This window comes from Psammomys obesus, unplaced genomic scaffold, assembly GCF_907164565.1.
Source record: "Psammomys obesus unplaced genomic scaffold, mPsaObe1.curated_primary_1811, whole genome shotgun sequence".
NCBI lineage: Eukaryota > Metazoa > Chordata > Mammalia > Rodentia > Muridae > Psammomys > Psammomys obesus.
Window position 1 is genome coordinate 22,016,182 of NW_026596101.1, and position 18,413 is coordinate 22,034,594.

At 45.5% G+C, this 18,413-nt stretch overlaps 1 protein-coding gene across 2 annotated transcripts in view; it reads left to right on the forward strand.

Moving 5' to 3' along the window:
* Xpc (XPC complex subunit, DNA damage recognition and repair factor) overlaps positions 1-18,413 on the forward strand; it is a 28,677-nt gene that overhangs the window by 1,844 nt on the left and 8,420 nt on the right. The window contains exons 2-10 of one of the 2 annotated variants that reach the window (XM_055628487.1): positions 2,786-2,990; positions 4,934-5,043; positions 6,784-6,904; positions 8,305-8,389; positions 9,032-9,189; positions 9,643-9,763; positions 14,262-14,351; positions 15,161-16,039; positions 17,117-17,277. In XM_055628487.1, the coding sequence (XP_055484462.1) occupies positions 2,786-2,990; positions 4,934-5,043; positions 6,784-6,904; positions 8,305-8,389; positions 9,032-9,189; positions 9,643-9,763; positions 14,262-14,351; positions 15,161-16,039; positions 17,117-17,277 (1,930 nt within the window). Of the gene's footprint in view, positions 1-2,785; positions 2,991-4,933; positions 5,044-6,783; positions 6,905-8,302; positions 8,390-9,031; positions 9,190-9,642; positions 9,764-14,261; positions 14,352-15,160; positions 16,040-17,116; positions 17,278-18,413 lie in introns of those variants that run through there. The other variant, XM_055628488.1, reaches the window with a different exon arrangement.

Sequence of the window (18,413 nt, forward strand, 5' to 3'; positions counted from 1 at the left end):
GACCTTTACCCCCCACCCACCCTGTGGCTGCTACTACACTGGAATCTGGTTATATACAGATTATAAATTCATTGCCCACTAGGAAATATTAATACTTCCTGAACTTTAGAGGAGTTGGCTTACTTTGCACGTAAGCTTCATCTTATTCATTTACTCATTCATTATCTGCTATGTGGTGTCCACCAGTTAGGCAGCTTCTACAGAGAAGATTTGAAGAGCACCCTGTGCATGCAAAAGTGAAGAGGAGACTTGGCTCCTTTTGATAGTTGGGAACAAAGAGCATATCACTCTTCTTGTATTAATGTCTTCATTGGAGAATTTGTTAGTTTCTCTATTTATTCATTGATTTCCAGCCACTCCTCTTAAGTACTGGGAATATATTAGTAAATGAAGCAGGCAAGGTTCCTGCTAGTAGGATGCTGATATCCTTTGGGGAGGCAAATCAAGGCAACATATCAAGATTTAAAAAGAGAAAAAAAAAGCTGGGTGTGGTGACATATGCCTTTAATCCCAGCACTTGGGAGCCAGAGGCAGGTGAGTCACTGAGTTTGAGGCCAGCTTGGTTTAGGACAGCCAGTGCTTCTTACATAGAGAAAATCTGTCTTGAAAAACAGAGGAGAGAAAGAGAGAGAGAGAGAGAGAGAGAGAGAGAGGTAGGGGGAGGGAGGCAGAGGCAAATTCACATGGTGATGAGAAAATCTGGTTACTCTAATCGAACTACCACTGGTTTGGGGTAGAGGTGGTTTCAGTGCTCAGGTACTGTAGCCAGTTACTGTGTGTAATTTTGAGCTCTTCGTAAGTTGGGTGGTGGGGTGGGTGTGGATGGGTAAATGTTCCTATGCAAAGAAAACAAAATGCTTTATGGGTCTTGGCTAGACACAGTATGAAGAGGTGAGGGGTGAGAATTGAGGTGGCCGAAGGGCAGGGACCTCAGCCTGGAGATCATGTTAAGGAATCTTAATTCATCCTCAGTGTCTCGGGAGGTTATAGGAAGGTGCACGTACATCCGAAAATCTCAGGAGTTGGATGAGCAAGCCACAGTGGCACTTCTTGAACTGTTGAAATGACATTGAGCTCAAGGAGACTGGTTAGGTATGTTAGACAGCTCTCAATTTTGGCAACTAATCTTGGGATGCTTTTGAGAGGCTTCCTTCCTGTGTTCTGCAAAAAAAATAAATACAGCAAAAAAATACTGAAAAGCCATGTTATTTCTGCCATCAAGAGATTATTGCTGTTGCATAACAGTCCATCTACTTCCTGTCTGTGCTTTTCCACACTCAGCCAAAACAACGCTTCTTGATGAACATCTATAATGTCATTTCCTTTGTCTTAAAAATGATTTAGCTAAGCCAGGCATGGTGGTGCACCTTTAACCCCAGCACTTGGGAGGGAGAGGCAGGTGGATCCTTTCCTCCCCAAGTTGCTTTGGTCGCAGTGTTTTGTTGCAGCAATAGAAACCCTAAGACAATAAGCGTCACATAATGCTTTTTTTAAAAATATCTTCTTCACTTTTCTAAACACAGAAGCAACTTCTGTGCCTTTCAAATGACAAGTTTTGTTAGTGTCCAGGAACTATTTTTTCATTGTTTTGTTTGCCATTGTATTGAAGTGTTTAAAACATGGAAATTGAGAAAGGAGAATCACAAGTTCTAGGCCTTGTCTTTGAAATAAAAAACAAACAAATAACATTTAGTGATTTACCTAGCATAAAAACAAATGTTTAATGTGAATTTTAGTTTAATTAAATTACTATTTCATTTAGATCTAACAGAAGAGTCTTTGCCTCCTCCACATGCAAAAATACATTTTCTGAGAACATAAATACATGCCCAGAGAGTCCGCAAGACAAACCATGGATGACAGGAATAGGCTAATTTGATAATTTAGCTTAGTTCTACACTCCCTTTTGGAACCCCTGCCCTCCCCACCCCCCTTTTTTTAAAGACAGGGTTTCTCTGTTGCCCTGGCTGTTCTAGAACTTGCTCTGTAGACCAGGCTGGCCTCAAACTCAGAGATTCACCTGCCTCTGCCCCCGGGTGCTGCTGGGGTTAAAGGTGGGTGCCACCACTGCTCAACCCCCTTTGGAGTCTTAATCAAAGCTAATCTCACTTCCCAAAGTCAGTTGGAGTGGAGTTATGGGAAGGCTTTGTTTATCCTTTGGATTTGCTGAACATTTGAACCTGTAATGTTGATGGAGATATTTCGAAAAATTGGAAACCTTTTGGAATCTGAACATTGGTAGTGATGCCAAGTAGTTTAGAAACACCCACAGTCCTGTTGTAAGTCTTGAGTCTGCTGAGGCGGTTGGCCTACATGTGCCACGCAGGATAGGTAGGCAGTGTGCTTTGCGCAGTTGGTCTAGAACATGGCAGAAGCACAGTAGCAAAAGTAAGGTGCGAAAAGGTCTGTGAACTGGAAGGGTCTCACCCGAGAGCAGTAGATTCCAGCAGGCCTTGGCAGGTGGTTGACAAGCAAGGTGTCATGAGTAGATTGGAGAATTTTCTCGTACAGTTCTTTTAAGGTTGGAGTAGAGTTTTAGCTGTAGGTGGTTTCAGTTTTAGGAGAAATACGATAAGAACTGGTAGTGTAGCTTGGTGGTACACGAGGTTCTGCATTTGATCTGTGGTTTGTATTGTGACCGTAGAGAAGCCTTCAGGTGAAAGGCTGAGCAGTGGGTGCTGCCGGGTGGCAGAGGTTATGAGCCTTTTCCTGACCCTCGCCCGTAAGTCACTCTGCCTCTACCTTCCTTACCACCCTTCACCTCTCATTCTGTGTTGTTACCTAGATGACTTTGAAGATGAGAAACAGAAGCCCCCCAAAAAGGACTTTCTTTCAAAAGTTTCCCAAGGAAAGAGGAAGAAGAGAGGCTTCAGTGATCCAGGAGACGCCACAAATTGTTCAGCCAAAAAGAAAGTGGCCAGAGCCACTGCTAAATCTGAGAAGCCCAAGGCTCTGAAGGAGGAAGCCCTCAGCGATGGGGACGATTTCAGGTGAGGTGACCACGCCTGGAACGCAGTGACAATTGTTCCCATCAGAGGAGTGAGGATAGTGGAAGTCACTCATTGCTCTCTAAGGGGATGTGGGAAGGAGGAGAGTCTTTACTCATTTCTAGATATGCAGGCTAGGAGGAGCTGGAGGCCTCAAGTTTTCCGATGAGTTCAGTGCCAGCTCACAGATAGTGATTTATTCATGTTTACACAGCTGTCCAGGAGCACTCAGGAGCAGAATTCAGGATCCTGATTTTTGGTCCAGTGCTCTTTCATCTTCACAGATACTCCACAGAGAGGCAGGAGACTTCATGCCACCCCGTGTTTGGCACTGGCAGCTTCCACCCAGGTGGACTTTTGAGTATTCACTGGGCACCTTGACACTGGCACCGGCAGTTCCCGCCCAGGTGGACTTTGTTCACTGGGCATATTCTTGTTTTTGTTTTCTCATGGTTTGGGGCCTCCTGTGTTGGGAGCAAGCACTGATCACTGAGCTCTACTTCCAGCTCCCTCCCCCCATGTTGTGCTCTTGTTTTCTTTCCACTTGGAGTACTTTCTTCCCCTGTGATCCCTGTCTGAAGCCATCAGCTCTAGTTTTTACAAATTCTAGTTTGTTTCCCCCTCATTTCCTACTGTCCCTGTCTGCCCTGCCAGGATGACAATTATTCACAACAGTGCTGTGTACCCAGGTTTGCTACCTTCAAGGGTGATCACACTCTCAGGTCTCAGCGAGAACTGTGAGCTTCATTCGTGTTCATAGGGCCTGTGGCTGAATGCCTTTATAGCAGATGAATGGTCTTATTTCAATATGAGGGACAGTGAACACGAGACTAGTTCATTATCTAGCCTAAGCAAGCAGGAGGGGAATAGAGAAAAACTGGTAAGAGATCTTTTGCTTTTAATGATGGGAGAGCAGCTCAGCAGAGGGCAGTAGTGGGCCAGAGGAAGCCGATATTCTCCACCATGGTTCATATGCTTCCTGGCCCCCCTTCCCTATCACCCCCATCCCATTATTGAATTCCATTTCTGGGGATATCCATACAAACGTGAGTCAAGAGCTGCCACGGAGGACTCCAGATCCTCCTTCTTACCTGAGGGTGGACTGCTCCAACCTGTGGTTTAGAAGCATTTTTACTGTTTGACACAGGGGAGATTTTTGTTGCCATGTAATTGAGAAGAAGAAGCAAACAAAAACAAAAATGTTTTTGGAGCTCATGACTGAGATAGTTGTAGATGTCTGTGCTAAAATCTTGCCTGTTTCCACTTGATACCAAGTATCATAATGTTTACACAAAGCCAAAAGTAACCCAGAACTGTAGAGGGGATTTATATGTGGATCTGAAGAATGATGTCAACATACTGGCAACTGTTTACCTTGCATGTGTTGTCTATTCAGCCACTTGTCTGCATGGTTTTCCCTTACTGGCAGCTGCCCAGCCTGGTCCTGGTTGCAGGTCCATGTGTAACCACACCTTACTTGTCCTTACTTGTCCTGTTAAAGTTGTGCCAGTTTCAGTGTCCTTGGGCTACATTTCCTAATGGGAGAAAAGCAGTTCCTGAAGTGATTCACAGGTAGCTCCAGCTCTTTGAACATCTCAGCTCTCTGTGACTCCTGTCACAGAGTGGCTTCTTTAATTTTTACCTCACTATTTCCAGGCACAGTGTTTTGTTGTTTGTGTTTGTGCTTTTGCTTTTTCTTTTTCCCCACATACATTGTGCATTAATAGGTTCTGGGTTTGTTTTAAGAAACAGGTATTGCTTAGTAGCCAGGGTAACCTTACACTCTAGCTCTCCCCACCTCATATCTGGAGACTTTGAGAGCCAGCTGTCCATCATCTTCATGGATATGATTGCAACAGCGAACAGGAGAAGGAATCCTGTAGGTTCTGATTAGCCTGAGTGTAACAGGAGGATATGTGAGCCTTCTGCATCTGATCCATTCACAGGGACTCTCCAGGTGATTGCAAGAAGGTAAAGAAACATCCAAAGAGAGAGGTGGTGGACAAAAGCAGTGATGAAGATCAGGACAGCGAAGATGACTGGGAGGAGGTGGAAGGTGAAGTGTCTGTCTTGTTTTCCAAACTTTGATTTTTTTTATTTGTCCTTTGGAGCCAAGTCATGTGTTGTGTTGTGGTCTTGTTTTTTTTTTTTTTTTTTTTAAAAAAAAGCCCTTTTTTGAAACAAATAACTAGTAGTAGGGACTTTTTTTAGACAAAATCCTGTAGGTTACCAGAGAAGCTTGTATGTTCTCTTCTTCCAGTGGCTTTTGGTGGGGAAACTGTAAACAGAGGCAGTGCAGGTGGAAGAGTTGTGGAGTCCTGACTCTAGCCCAGCACCACCACATTGCAGTGTGAGCAAGTTCTTTGCTTGCCTGAGGCGGATTTCTTCACTGCCAGCATTATGTAAACTGTATGCAACTGTGAGCTGTGCCCAGTCAGGCTGCAGGATTTGGGGAGGAAGTGTGCTGGTTCAGTAGGCCTGAGCATCAAGTCCACGCCCTGAGAGTGGTAGCTAATGTTAATCCCTCATCCCTTCTGTGGGGAATGCTTCCCCCTAGCATTTTATTTTGACAAGGTCCAGATCTATCAAGATGTAAGAGTAGTCTGTATACGTGGTCCCTTATATTGAATGTACCTTTCTCTCTAGGTATTTGAAAATGAGTTTCAGCAATCCCCAAAGCTTGACTTTTGAATATTTGAACATGCCTTTCCTAAGAAGGTAGTGCTGTATTATCTGGCAAAGCAACATCATTACACCCCAAACAACCCCCAGTTGATATCAAAATGCCTTTATAGCTCTGTTGTTTTCTTTTTTTCTAATCCAGGTCCAGTGGTTGTTATGTGTTTGTAAGTTTCTTTTAATCTAAAGCCCCTTTATTGATTTCTTGTGGTGCTGACAATAAACCCTGTCCTTAGAAATGTTAGGAAGGTGGCACTCCTATCCCCCCCCCCCCTTTTTTTTTTTTTTTGTAACTCTGCTGTCCTGGACTCACTTTGTAGACCAGGCTGGCCTTGAACTCACAGCAATCCACCTGCCTCTGCCTCCCTGACTGCTGGGATTAAAGGCATGCATCACCAGGCTCAGCTTGGTTTTATTTTTAAAGTGTGTGTGTGTGTCTCTGTGTGTATGCATGTGTAAATGTGTATGTTTTATGTATATGATGTCTGTATGGATCACAGGACAGCTCTCAAGAGTTCTTTTCTGCCATCTTGTGGGTTCCAGCTCCAAAGTCATGTCATCAGGGTATGTGTGTGTGCCATGTTTCCAGCCTTTAGCCTTTTTTTTTTTTTTTTTTTCTAGGTGAGGTATTGAATGTGCTGTGTAGTCTAGGCAGGTGCTGGGATGACAGATATGTGCCACAATACCAGGCACTCACTTTTTTTTTTTCCTTCTTCTTCATCTTTTTTTTTTTTTTTTAAGAGCAGTGCCTGTTTTAAAATTTTTTGTTTCCTTTTTTTTTTTTTTTTTTTTTTTTTTTTTTTTTTTTCAGATAAATAGTCAGGAATCTCAGGGGCTTTGACTATATCTGATTTTGTTTTTTCTAGCAAAACCCTGATTTTGTTCCATATATTAGCTATTATTATTGTTAACTTAATTTATGTGTATGTGTTTTGCCTGCATATATGTCTGTGTACCATGTGCCTTGACTCCCCTGGAACTGGAATTACAGATGGTTGTACAGATGGATGTGGGTGCTGGTAATTGAACACAGGTCCTCTGCATCAATGCTCATAACTCTTTAGCCGTCTCTCCAATCCCAATTATTATTACTAACCTTTAAAATTACTGTTGCTAGAACTTACTGAGCCTGTGCTGGACATGAGAGAAAATTCTGCCACCTCATTGTCTGCCTTGCCTGAGAAGGCAGTGGAAATAGAAATTGAAACACCAGAGCAGGCGAAGGCACGGAAAAAAAGGTAGGCCGAACTCTGCTTCTGTGCTCCTGTCCTGAAAACAGGCAGCAGATACACCAAGAAAGCCGTTGCATGTCATAGTGGTCTGGAGCTACAGGGAGAGCCTGGGTTTGTCTGAAGGACTGAAAGGAGGCACCTGGATGTCCTGGCTGGGTGGGTGGGAGGTGGGAGTACATGACAAGGACCCTTAGTTTTCCTGACCCTTAGAGCAGAATTCTAAATGAGCGCATATGTGACCGTCCAGGAGGCACTTAGCTAGTGAGTGGAGCATCTAACGCCCGAATCTCTCTTGGCTGACATGGCACTCATGCTTTCCCTACCACATATCACTGCCAGACTTGAGATTGTGCCCACTGTCCAAGGATCACCCAGCCTTCCCAGGGCATCCAATTCCTTTTTAGCCTCTGTTGGCCTAGGAAAATGGAGCATATAAGCTAGCTAATGAGGTCCACTTCAATGGGCATGAGATTAGGCATCATAAACATATGTGTCTTTTAGGAAGTGCAAGGTTTTCCTGCAGGTTGATGGGCCATGGGTGAAAGGTTTTGCAGAACAGTTGTGGAAATATCTTTTTAAATTTAGCATCAGTGTGGTGGTTTGAGGAGAAAGTCAGTAGTTAGGATTCTGAAGGAAGGGAACTTGAGGCCTGTGGATGAGGCATGGCATGCTGGGAGGGGTTGGTAGATGGGCTGCACAGTGTCTAAGAGCTGATTTACAGATGTGGCTGCACAGTAATCTGTAAGCAGGTTTGTAGACGGGAAGTGCTGCATCCCACATGGCCCCTGGCTGGACCAGACTGGGACAAGAAGGGAAAGAGGAAAAGACAGACACATGGACTGACGGCTGGTTAGGTGGTCTAGGATCTTCGACAGAGTAAACCTCAACCCTCCAGAAGCTCAGTGTATTTATTATATAAAGTTGGGCAGGAAGGCAGGGTTATTACAGAGATAAACAAGGAAAAAAGGCTTATGGTGCACAGCTGGATCAAGGGAGCAGATTCTGGTCATTTCTGTAGGAGCGGTCTCTGTAGGGATCCAGTCTTCAGGCTGTAAACATGGTAGGGAGCTATGGTGGACATTTTCTGCATACACTATTTACATTCATACTTGAACCACTGAGAAAGGTAAAGCCTATGCCATTTCTTTGAGTCTCATGGGCTAGGGCTTATGAGTCTGAGGCTATGGGATCCATGACATGGCCACGTTTATGTCAATAACACATTCACTCAGGATATCACTTACTCAGGGCTTCCTCTGTTTCCCAGAGAGAAAGAGCAGGTGGTGGTTGCTTGTTGATTTGGCTGCATATCACAGCCTTGTCTAGGAGCCAGAGTGAGGGACTCCCAGGTCGTGCTATGGAGTTGCTATTTCCCGCTTTAATCTTGGGTCTCTCGTGTGTTTCAGTGAGAAGATAAAGATGGAGCTTGAGACATGCCTGAGGAGGATGATAAAGCGCTTCAATAAAGAAGTACAGGAGAACATGCACAAGGTGATGGCAAGTAGGGCAAGAAGAGCGGGTCCAGAGGTGACAGGCAGGCCTGCATGAAGTTAGGTGGCATCCTTGAGGCTGGGCTTACAGGAGGTGGTTAAGTGGCGCTTCTTCCACCTTGGTGTGGAGAAAGAAGCTGTGGTGAGGGAAGGAGGTGGAAAGCTTTGTTTGGAGATGACAGAAAGTAGACAGCCTGGGTGTTGTTGCAGCAGGTTGGTGAAGGGGGACATTGAGGTTGGCAATTAAGGTGGGGTGCTGAGTATTGGAGGGTAGGTTCAGATGAGCAGGGTGAGGGCAAAACATTGGAGATACATGCTTGGCTTCCAGATAGTGCTCTGATCAGCCTGTGTCTCCTGCCCTCTCTCCCTGCTGACCTTACTGCAGCAGACCCAGGTGGTAGGACATTTTATGTGAAAATCCTGTATTGTGCCTGTAAAGGGAAGGCTGAGAGAAGGACTAGTGAAATCTTTGAGGGAGTACATGGAGAGAAGAGAGTGAGACCAAAGCCTTGGGAGATGTCTGCTGCCAGTCTGGCTGTGCTTCCAGCCAGTGTTTTCTGTCTACAAAACATTGAACTTGGCAGCAACACCCCTGCTTTCCTCAACTCTCCTGCTGTGCTGGCTTCTTCCTCCTGTTCCACAGGTTCACCTGCTGTGCCTGCTGGCCAGTGGCTTCTATCGAAATAACATCTGCCGGCAGCCAGATCTGCTGGCCATTGGCCTCTCCATCATCCCAGCTCACTTTACCAAGGTGCCCCTTCAAAACAGGGACGTCTTCTACCTTTCAAAACTGGTGAAGTGGTAAGGCCATCTACTGTCCTCCAGCACTGGGGTGTAGGGTTGGGTTTCTCTTGGGCTGTTTCAGGCCTTTCTATAGACCTCTCCTGAAGTGGTCAGTTGGCATCAGGAAGGGGCATGACATTGAGGAGAGGGAAGCACCAGAACTATAATGGCCCTAGATGAGAGCCCTGGGCTGGCCAAAGTTCCATATGCACTGCATACTCAGGGTAGTGTGAGGAGCAAAGGGGTACAGGAAACTGGGTGCTTCCCTCAGGTGGGCAGCATAGAAAGGGTGCCCAAGGAGGTGCCAGCTGAGTTGAGTCAGTGATGGTCTGCATTGACCAGCTGGGCTGAGGAGCCAGTGCAGGCAGGTGAGTCTAAGAGTCACTTGTGCTTGGTTTTCCTGCCTGTAAAAGACTGGTACTTCTCCTTCACCTTGACTGCTGTACAGAGGAGTACCTGATCTCTTCCCAGGTTTATTGGAACCTTCACTGTCAATACGGACCTTTCAGCCAGTAAGCAGGACAGCCTGCAAACAACCTTGGAAAGGAGAATCGCCATTTACTCTGCAAGGGATAATGAAGAGTTGGTCCATGTAAGTGGCTCCACTGGTGGCAGTGCTCATTAATGGAGATGAGATCTGATGTCATGCTGGGAGGTTTCTGTTGCTGTGACAAAACATCATGACCACAGCTCTGTTCATCATTGAAGGAAGTCAGGACAGGAACTCAAAAGGAGCAGGAGCCTGGATGTAGGAGCTGATGCATTGGTGGCGGAGGGGTGATGCTTACAGGCTTGCTCCTCATTGCCTGCTTAGCTAGCTTTCTTACAGAACCAAGGACTGCCAGCCTAGGGATGACACCACCTATAACAGTAACTTTTATTCACCAGATGGAATTGTCGTCTTGGAGGCTTACTACTGAATAAGCACACCCTTTCTATTTCTTTCTATTTCTTTCCGAACTCTGGCTGGCTGATTCAACTCTGCTACTCTGGCTCAAACTCCAAGCTGACACTGATTCAAACTGACTTCTCTCAGCTTCTGATTGAATTGCTCTGCTTGGCCTCAAACTAACTCTAGTATTCTGTTTTAATATTCTGGCTCCTTCTCATTCTCTGGCTTATCTGTCTTTACCTTTGTCTAGCTTGTTCTCTCTAAAACCTGTCTCTGTAAAACTGTCCTGGTAGAATTGTCTCCTTTTGCCCTCTCTTAAATGGCATCTCTTTTCTGTACTGTTCTCGTGAGAGTTGGGCATATTCTAGTCTATCAGATCTTTCTCTGATTGTCACTTAGTCTGCCTCTCAATTAGACATCATTTCAAATATGGGTGCTTCTTTCTACAAACTAACTTTACCTTCACTGTTTGGGATTAAAGGTATATGGCATGTCTGCATTGCAGGTGGATCACACAGACATAGAAGGTCTTTGGCTGTGATCAGAGCAGCCATGCTGCTGGATTAAAATTCCTTCTTAACCACCCACAGTGGACTTGGCCCTCCCCCATCGATCACTAATTAAGAAAATGCCTTACAGCCAGAATTTTTAAGATAACATCAAAAAATTATTTTCTCTCATATATTACATACTGACCATATTTTCCCCTCCCTTCTCTTCTCGCAGTTTCAGCTCACCTCCCCTCTTCCCCAGATTCATTCCTCCTCTGCTTCCCTTAGGAAAAGAGCAGGCCTCCCAGAAATATCAGCTAAACATGGCATAACAAGTTACAATAAGTCTAGGCACCAACCTCAAATCAAGGCTGGATGAGGCAACCCAGTAGGAGGAAAAGGGTCCCCAAAGCAGGCCAAGGAGTCAGAGACAGTCTCCCTCCCACTGTTAGAAGTCCCACAAGAACACCAAGCCATGCAACCATAATGTATGCAGAGGACTTAGGTCAGAACCACACAGGCTCCCTGATTGTTGGTTCAGTCTCTGAGCCCCTGTGAGCCTTGTTAGTTGATTCTGCGGGCCTTCTTCTTATGGTGTCCTTGACCCCTCTGGTTCCTACAATCCTTCCTCCCCCTCTTCTGCAGGATTCCCTGAGCTCTGCCTGTGGGGGCATTCTCTCAATTGAGGTTTCGTCCTTTCAGATAACTAGTTTGTGTCAAGTCGACGTGAGACTAGCCAGCATAACTGACCCCTTGTCAGCTTGACACGTGAACACATCACTGTTAGGCCATGCTTTTCCTTTTTATTCATCCTCAGGATTTCACATTAAAAACAGAAATAACTTTAAAGTCCCACAGTCTTTATGAATTCAAATTTCAGTCTTTTTAAAATATCTAATCTCTCTAAAAACCTAAATCTCTTTTAAAAGTTCAGAGTCTTTCAGCTGTGGGTTCTTGTAAAAATTAAAATTAAATTAAATACCTTCTTCCAGACGGAAGGACCAAGCTGAGCATGTTGGTGCACACCTGTAATCCCAGCACTCAAGGAGACAGGCAGGAGGATCTCTGTGAGGTCAGCCTGGTCTTCAAAGTGAGTCCAGAACAGCCAAGGCTACACAGAGAAACCCTATCTCGAAAAAAAGAAAAATTTAAAAAAGGGAAGAATCAGGGCACAGTCACAAGTTTGAATTACTTCTCCAGTTCTGCCCTCTGCAGCACACACAATTTATCTTTTAGGGTCTGGCTGGTTCCACTTCACTGCTGCTGCTGTTCTTGGTGGTTATCCCATGGTAGTGGCTCCACAATGCTGGGTCTTCTGCTGCAACTGGGATGTGCTTTCACTAGTAACCTCTGATAGATTCTCTTCCTGGTACCCAGCCTCAACTTCTTTGCATGACCTCTTCAGTCCTGGGCCTTCAATCCAACTGAGGCTGCACCTTCACCAATGGCCTCTCTTGGCCTCTCACAGTGCCAAGCCCCAGCTCTCTGTGACTCCTTCATGTTTTTAAACCAGCACCAATTGAATGACTTTCATTACCAAGTTTTTCTGCAAACACAAGGAACAACCATAGCCGCTTCTGAAACACAGCTTCCGTATGCTGACCCTGAGGAAGATTTGATCTCAGTGATGCTGTTCTCTTCTCAGTCATTGCTAATTTCTTAGCTCCAGCTAACCAGCATCAGTTGTCTCAGCAAAGCAAAGGTTTTACTCTAGTAGTTCTGGTGTTTTGCCAATCACAGCTGATTCTTCAGCCCCAGCTAACCTAAACCACAGGATCTTAATTCAAAATAACAAATGACCCTGATAGAGTCTTTAAACTTCCTTCTGAAACTTTCTAAGCCAGGCCTTCATCTTCTACATTCCCTCAATATCGTTATCTCCCAAGCTCCTATAGAATAGCTCAATAAGCACTGCACACTTAATAGCTTTTCGTGTCCAAAGTTCCCAAGTCCTTCCACAATCCTCCCCAGACCAGCAATACTTCTGGTCCCAACTTGTCTTAGTTAGGGTTTCTATTGTGGCGAAACACCGTTACCAAAAAGCAAGTTGGGGAGGAAAGGGTTTACTGGGCTTATACTTCCACATTGTAGTCCATCACTGAGGGAAGCCAGGACAGGAACACAAAAAGGGCAGGAAACTGAAGGCAGGAGCTCATGCAGAGGCCATGGAGGGTTACTCTTTACTGGCTTGCTTTTTTAGCTTGTTCATCCTGCTTTCTTATAGAACCCAGAACCACCAGCCCAGAGGTGGCACCACCCACAATGGGCTGGGCCTTCTCCCATCAATCACTAATTAAGAAAATGCCTTACAAACAAATTTTATGCAAACACTTTCTCAATTGAGGTTCTGTCCTTTCAGATAACTCTAGTTTTTGTCAGTTGACATAAGACTTGCCAGCACACCTATTATGCCAAATGCCTTGCTTCTTTAGCCCTCCTGAGATTTGGCTTTGAAGAATGTAGTATGTCAGGTACTGTCACTGTCATCAACTTCTCTCACCAGCTTGTTAGTGCTGTGGGGAAGGAGAAGCAGGGGTTGCCCCATATGAAAAAGCCTGGGTAGGGGCTGCTGTTCAGCTAGTGCCAGGTGCTAGTTCAGACTTCCAGCCCTATCTCCAAGGAACTAAGAAGCCCCCTTTGGTGCAGTGTTGTCAACAAGACTATAGACAGTACCTGGCTCTGCCTCTCTCTGTTTTAGGATACCATGCTGCACTGAGTTGTTGATCCCTTAGTTTCCTCCAGATTGTGATGGTTTCTTGGTCTTTCTTTGTCTTTGGTGATCTCACAATTTTGTAGGGAGATGCCAGGGATCAAAGGCAGGGACTTGAGATGCCAGACCTATTCCATTGAACTGCTTCCTTCAGCTCTTCTTTTTTCAGTCAGGATCTCTTATGTAGTTTAAGCTGGCCCAGAATCATGGCTTCTGCCTCAGCCTGCTGGGTCCTGGGACTAGGGGTGTGTGCCATTATCACATGACCATTACTTTACACATTACTTTTTAAAAGCCCAAATAAAGGGAGTCACAGGTAATGGCTTTTTCCATGGTCACATGACTTTTGAGATGGCCCGCCTTCCTATTTCTGGTCTTCACCTCTGACTTTCTCACCAGGGTGTTATAATAACTGATGAGAGTGGTCAGGTGCTAGTGTGGTGGTCTAGGGGAGACCTTTCTGCAATATGTTATCACTGACTAGGCTTGTCCCTGCGGGAGCAGCTTCCATCCTCACAAGGCAGTAACTCAGAGCTGAGGACTGCAGGTAAAAGGCTCAGTGTGGGGAGTGGAAAACAGAAAGCAGATGTGTGACCTGGTAACAATTGTATTTCTACATTTTCTTCCCTGACTCTATTTCATTTTATTTCCTTTTAATCACATGTACAACACTTGTTGACTACAGGGCCATCAAAAGATAGGTAAGTGGAAAGAGTCTCTGTGACAACCCGCAGCCAGTGATAAATGCTATCAAGGATGCAGGTAGTCTCTATGCTAATTACGTAATGTATATCAATTATATTACATGTAATCCTTCTTAGGAAAATATGGTGACTTTTCCTGTGAGCCGAGTCTCTGCAGTGTCATTTACAAGTGTCCCAAGGGCTGGTGTCCTGTACTGGGGTGGTTTTCACCCTCTCCCATCTAAGCACCAAAGCCCATTGGGTTACCTTCCTCACACTAGTCAGTTAAATATGTTTTTCTCTTGTCATCATAGATATTTCTTCTGATTCTTCGGGCTCTGCAGCTGTTCACCCGGCTGGTGTTGTCTCTACAGCCCATTTCACTGAAGTCATCTGTGACAAAGGTGAGGTCTTTGGGGCGTCTAGAGAAAAAGGAGTTGCCACTAGAGAAGAGTGAAGAAACCTTCCATTTAAAAGAAAATTGGACATTATCTTAGATTTCTTTTACATTTATGTGTGTGTATATCATGGCACCTATAGAGGTCAGAGGACAGTTAATTTATGGAAGTTGCCTATTTTCTTCCACCATGTGAGTCCCAGGGATTAAACTAGGTTTTCAGGCTTGGCAGCAGGCGCCATACCCACTGAGTTATCTTGCCATCCTAATGATGTTATATTTTTAAGAGTTGTTATTCAAGCAGCCTGGGCTCCTTTGAGCCTGCTTTGCACATCCCCTGTATTAGAGGAGATGGACACACAAGTGGGAGTTTAGCATCCTGAGCTTGGTGTACACAGAGTCATCTGAGAGAGGGCTGGTTCTGAGCTCTTTGTTTCTAGCCTGGGCGCCAGGAGGAGAGTCACCCATGCTCATTAGCATTGTGGAAGGCTGATGGATAAAGGACTCTTAAATATATGAGGAAGGAGGTAGTGCTGCCTCACTGGGCTGTCAAGTCATCTGACATCAGGCAATATTGGAGGCGGATTATCATAAGTTGGCCACAGCTGTACTCATGGAACAAATAAGACATAGAACAGCAAAATTAATACATATCTTCCTCCTTCTCTCTTTGTTTTCTTGAAGGAAGTCTTATGTAGCCCAGATTTTTGCCTCAGACTCACTGTAGTTGAGGATGACCTTGAACTCCTCCCAAGTACTAGAATTACAGGCATATAGCACCATACCCATGTGTACCAGAATTTCTTACTGTTACAGGGGAAGAAATCTCCCAAGGAAACATCCTTAGAGGGTCCTGGAGGCTCTTCAAAACCTTCCAGTAAAGTTTCCAAAAGCCACAACAAACCCACAACCAGCAAAAGAATCAAGCAAGAAGAAACCTTTTCTGAGGGGAATGGCAAGGCAGATGCCAGAGGGGAGAGAAGGAAGGCTGCTGTGGGCAACAGACAGCAGAGAGAGTCCTCCTGCAGTGAGGGAGAGGAGGCCAAGCGAAAAATCCAGAGCTGTTCACATACCCAAAAGCGAAAGCAGCGGGTGGCTGCCAAGGTGTCTTACAAAGAAGAGAGTGGGAGTGATGAGGCGGGCAGTGGCTCTGACTTTGAACTGTCCAGTGGAGAAGGCCAGCATTCTTCTGATGAAGATTCTGAGCCTGGCCATCGAAGGCGGAAGAGGGCCCTTGCTCCTCAGAGGACAAAGGCTGGGTCTAAGAGTGCTTCAAAGACCCAGTGTAGAAGCCAGCGTGAGCAGCCAAGCTTTTCAGCAGCATCTTCAGGTTCTTTAGGCAGTAAGAGAGGCAAGAAGGTCTCCAGTGGCGTTGAGGAGACGGAAGATTGGAAAGCTTCTGGTGTAGACCAGTGGCTGGAAGTGTTCTGTGAGCCACAGGCGAAGTGGGTGTGTGTGGACTGTGTGCATGGTGTGGTGGGCCAGTCTGTGATCTGTTACAAATATGCCACCAAGCCCATGACCTATGTTGTAGGCATTGACAGTGATGGCTGGGTCCGAGATGTCACTCAGAGATACGACCCATTCTGGATGACAGCAACCCGCAAGTTCCGGGTTAATGCTGAGTGGTGGGCTGAGACTTTGAGACCCTGTCAGAGCCCACTTACGGAGAGGGAGAAGAAGGAAGACTTAGAGGTAAGACATTGGCTGCCCAGGCTTAGTGCTGGACAGGAATCAAACTCTTTGCAAGCAGTTTATAGACATTTTATGACTATGCCCGGCAACGTGTAGATATTTTAGTGGTGGTTTACATTTAGAAATTCTATATTTCTGAATATATATAAGTTATAGAAATACATACTTTTCTGATTATTTGATTGCATGTAATAATCACACCAACATTTGGCTTAAACCTCCCCATCAAAGTCCATCCTTGTGGGCAGGAACTCAAGCAGGAGTAGAGATAGGAACCTGGAGGAAAGCTTTTTACTGACTTGCTCTCCACACTCACACTCACCTACCTTTATACCTTCCAGGACCACCTGCCCAGGGGTGGCATTGCCCACAGTGGGCTAGGCCTCCTACATCAATCAGCAAACAAGGGCATGCCCACAGGCCAGTCTGATGGAGGCAGTTCCTCATTTGAGATATGTCTAGGTTTGGTCAAGGTGGCAAAAACAAAACAACCCCCCCCAAAAAAAAACAAACAAACAAACAAAAAACAACCAACCTGGTACAGTGTATCAGTCTGCAGGAGCACCTTGGTGTTTTGAAGGGAGGCCAAAAGAAAGTTAAGTCAGCTTGGGATACAGGATTTGCTTCATAGCAGTGGGATTTCCTACCGATAACCCACAATTCTTAGCGAAGTACAAAACTTGTGTGGGTCTCAGAAAAGCTGCAGGGTGGTTGTTGTAAGCCTGTCAAGCCTGCTTTTGCTGTAAGATGGTGATGTCACCGAGATCAGGCCTTACAGTGGAAAAATTGGCATTCTCTTCCATGAAGATCTTCGGTAGAGTGGGCCTGGTCTGCTAAGGCTTAGGATGTCAAAGGCTTGAAGACAGGTACCTATGTGACGCTGGTGCACATCACAGTTACCAGCGCTTTCTGGCTTTGGGGTGATCCTCAGTGCACCTCATGGCCACGGTGTCTGGCAGTGCCACCATGTCACCGGGGCTCCACAGTCTGTTGTTGGAACAGGTTTGTGTACAGCAGCCCATCACACCCCCTTCCTAGTCTAGGAGCGCACTGACAACTGTCGTCTGGATTTTGCAGTTTCAGGCAAAGCACCTGGAGAAGTCTTTGCCCACCTCCATCGGCACGTATAAGGACCACCCCCTGTATGCCCTGAAGCGCCACCTCTTGAAATTCCAGGCCATCTACCCTGAGACAGCTGCAGTTCTCGGGTATTGTCGTGGAGAAGCTGTCTATTCCAGGTGTGTGAAGCATTCTCCTTGTCCTCCTGGTGGCCTGGGACTAGCACCTGTTGCGTAGACAGGTACTCTCATGAGTGAGCCATGCTGTGTGTGTTCTGTGAAGAAGAGATTAGAGCTCACAGTCACACATGTAGTAAAAGACCAAAAACAAAAAGCTGTGGAGGAAATTCTGTAATTGCAGGGCAGTTAAAATACAAGACCATCAAGAAGTGCTCCTGGGGGAACAGGGACTGTCTCTGACAATGAACTCAGTGGCTGGCTCTTTGACCACCTCCCCCCGGATGGGGGAGCAGCCTTGCCAGGCCACAGAGGAGGATAATGCAGCCAGTTCTGATGAGACCGGATAAACTAGGGTCAGATGAAAGGGGAGGAGGACCTCCCCTAACCGTGGACTTGGAGAGGGGCATGGGAGGAGATGAGGGACGGAGAGGGAATTGGAAGGGGAGGAGGGAGGGGACTACAGCTGGGATACAAAGTGAATAAACTATAATTAATATAAAAAAATACAGAAGAAGTGCTCCTCTCAGTTAATGCACATCAAAGCAGAGAAAGAAAGGAGTTGACACATGACAGGTGTGCCAAGCCCCTGCCTGTCATAAACCAGTTGGGAAATAGATACTGGTGGTGGCCATGCAACAGCAAGTGTGTCTGGTGCTGCTGAGCTGTGTCCTCAAGAATGCGTGAGTACACAAGTACTCTATGTGTGCTTGAGTACTTCAGGCAAAAGAAGCAACCAAAAAAGTACTGTAAGCCAGATGGTGGTGGTGGTGCATCTTTAAATCAGCACTTTGAAGGCAGAGGCAGGCGCATCTCTGTGAGTGTGAGGCCAGCCTAAGTCTACAAAGTGAGTTCAGGACAACCGGTGCTACACAGTGAAACCCTGTCCTGAAAATCCAAAAAACAAAAAACAAAAAACAAAACAAAACAAAAAACCCCAAAAAATCAAACAACAACAAAAAAGTACTGTAAAAAAACAAAACAAACCACAACACATGTACAATATTTATAAAGTTAAAACTCAAGAAAGAGGACTAGAGTTTAGAGCTGAGGGGGGAAAAAATAGAATCAGAGATTTTGATCAATAGCAGTAGAAAACAAAGGAAAGAAGGGCTTTTTAAAAACATTGAGATGTAAGG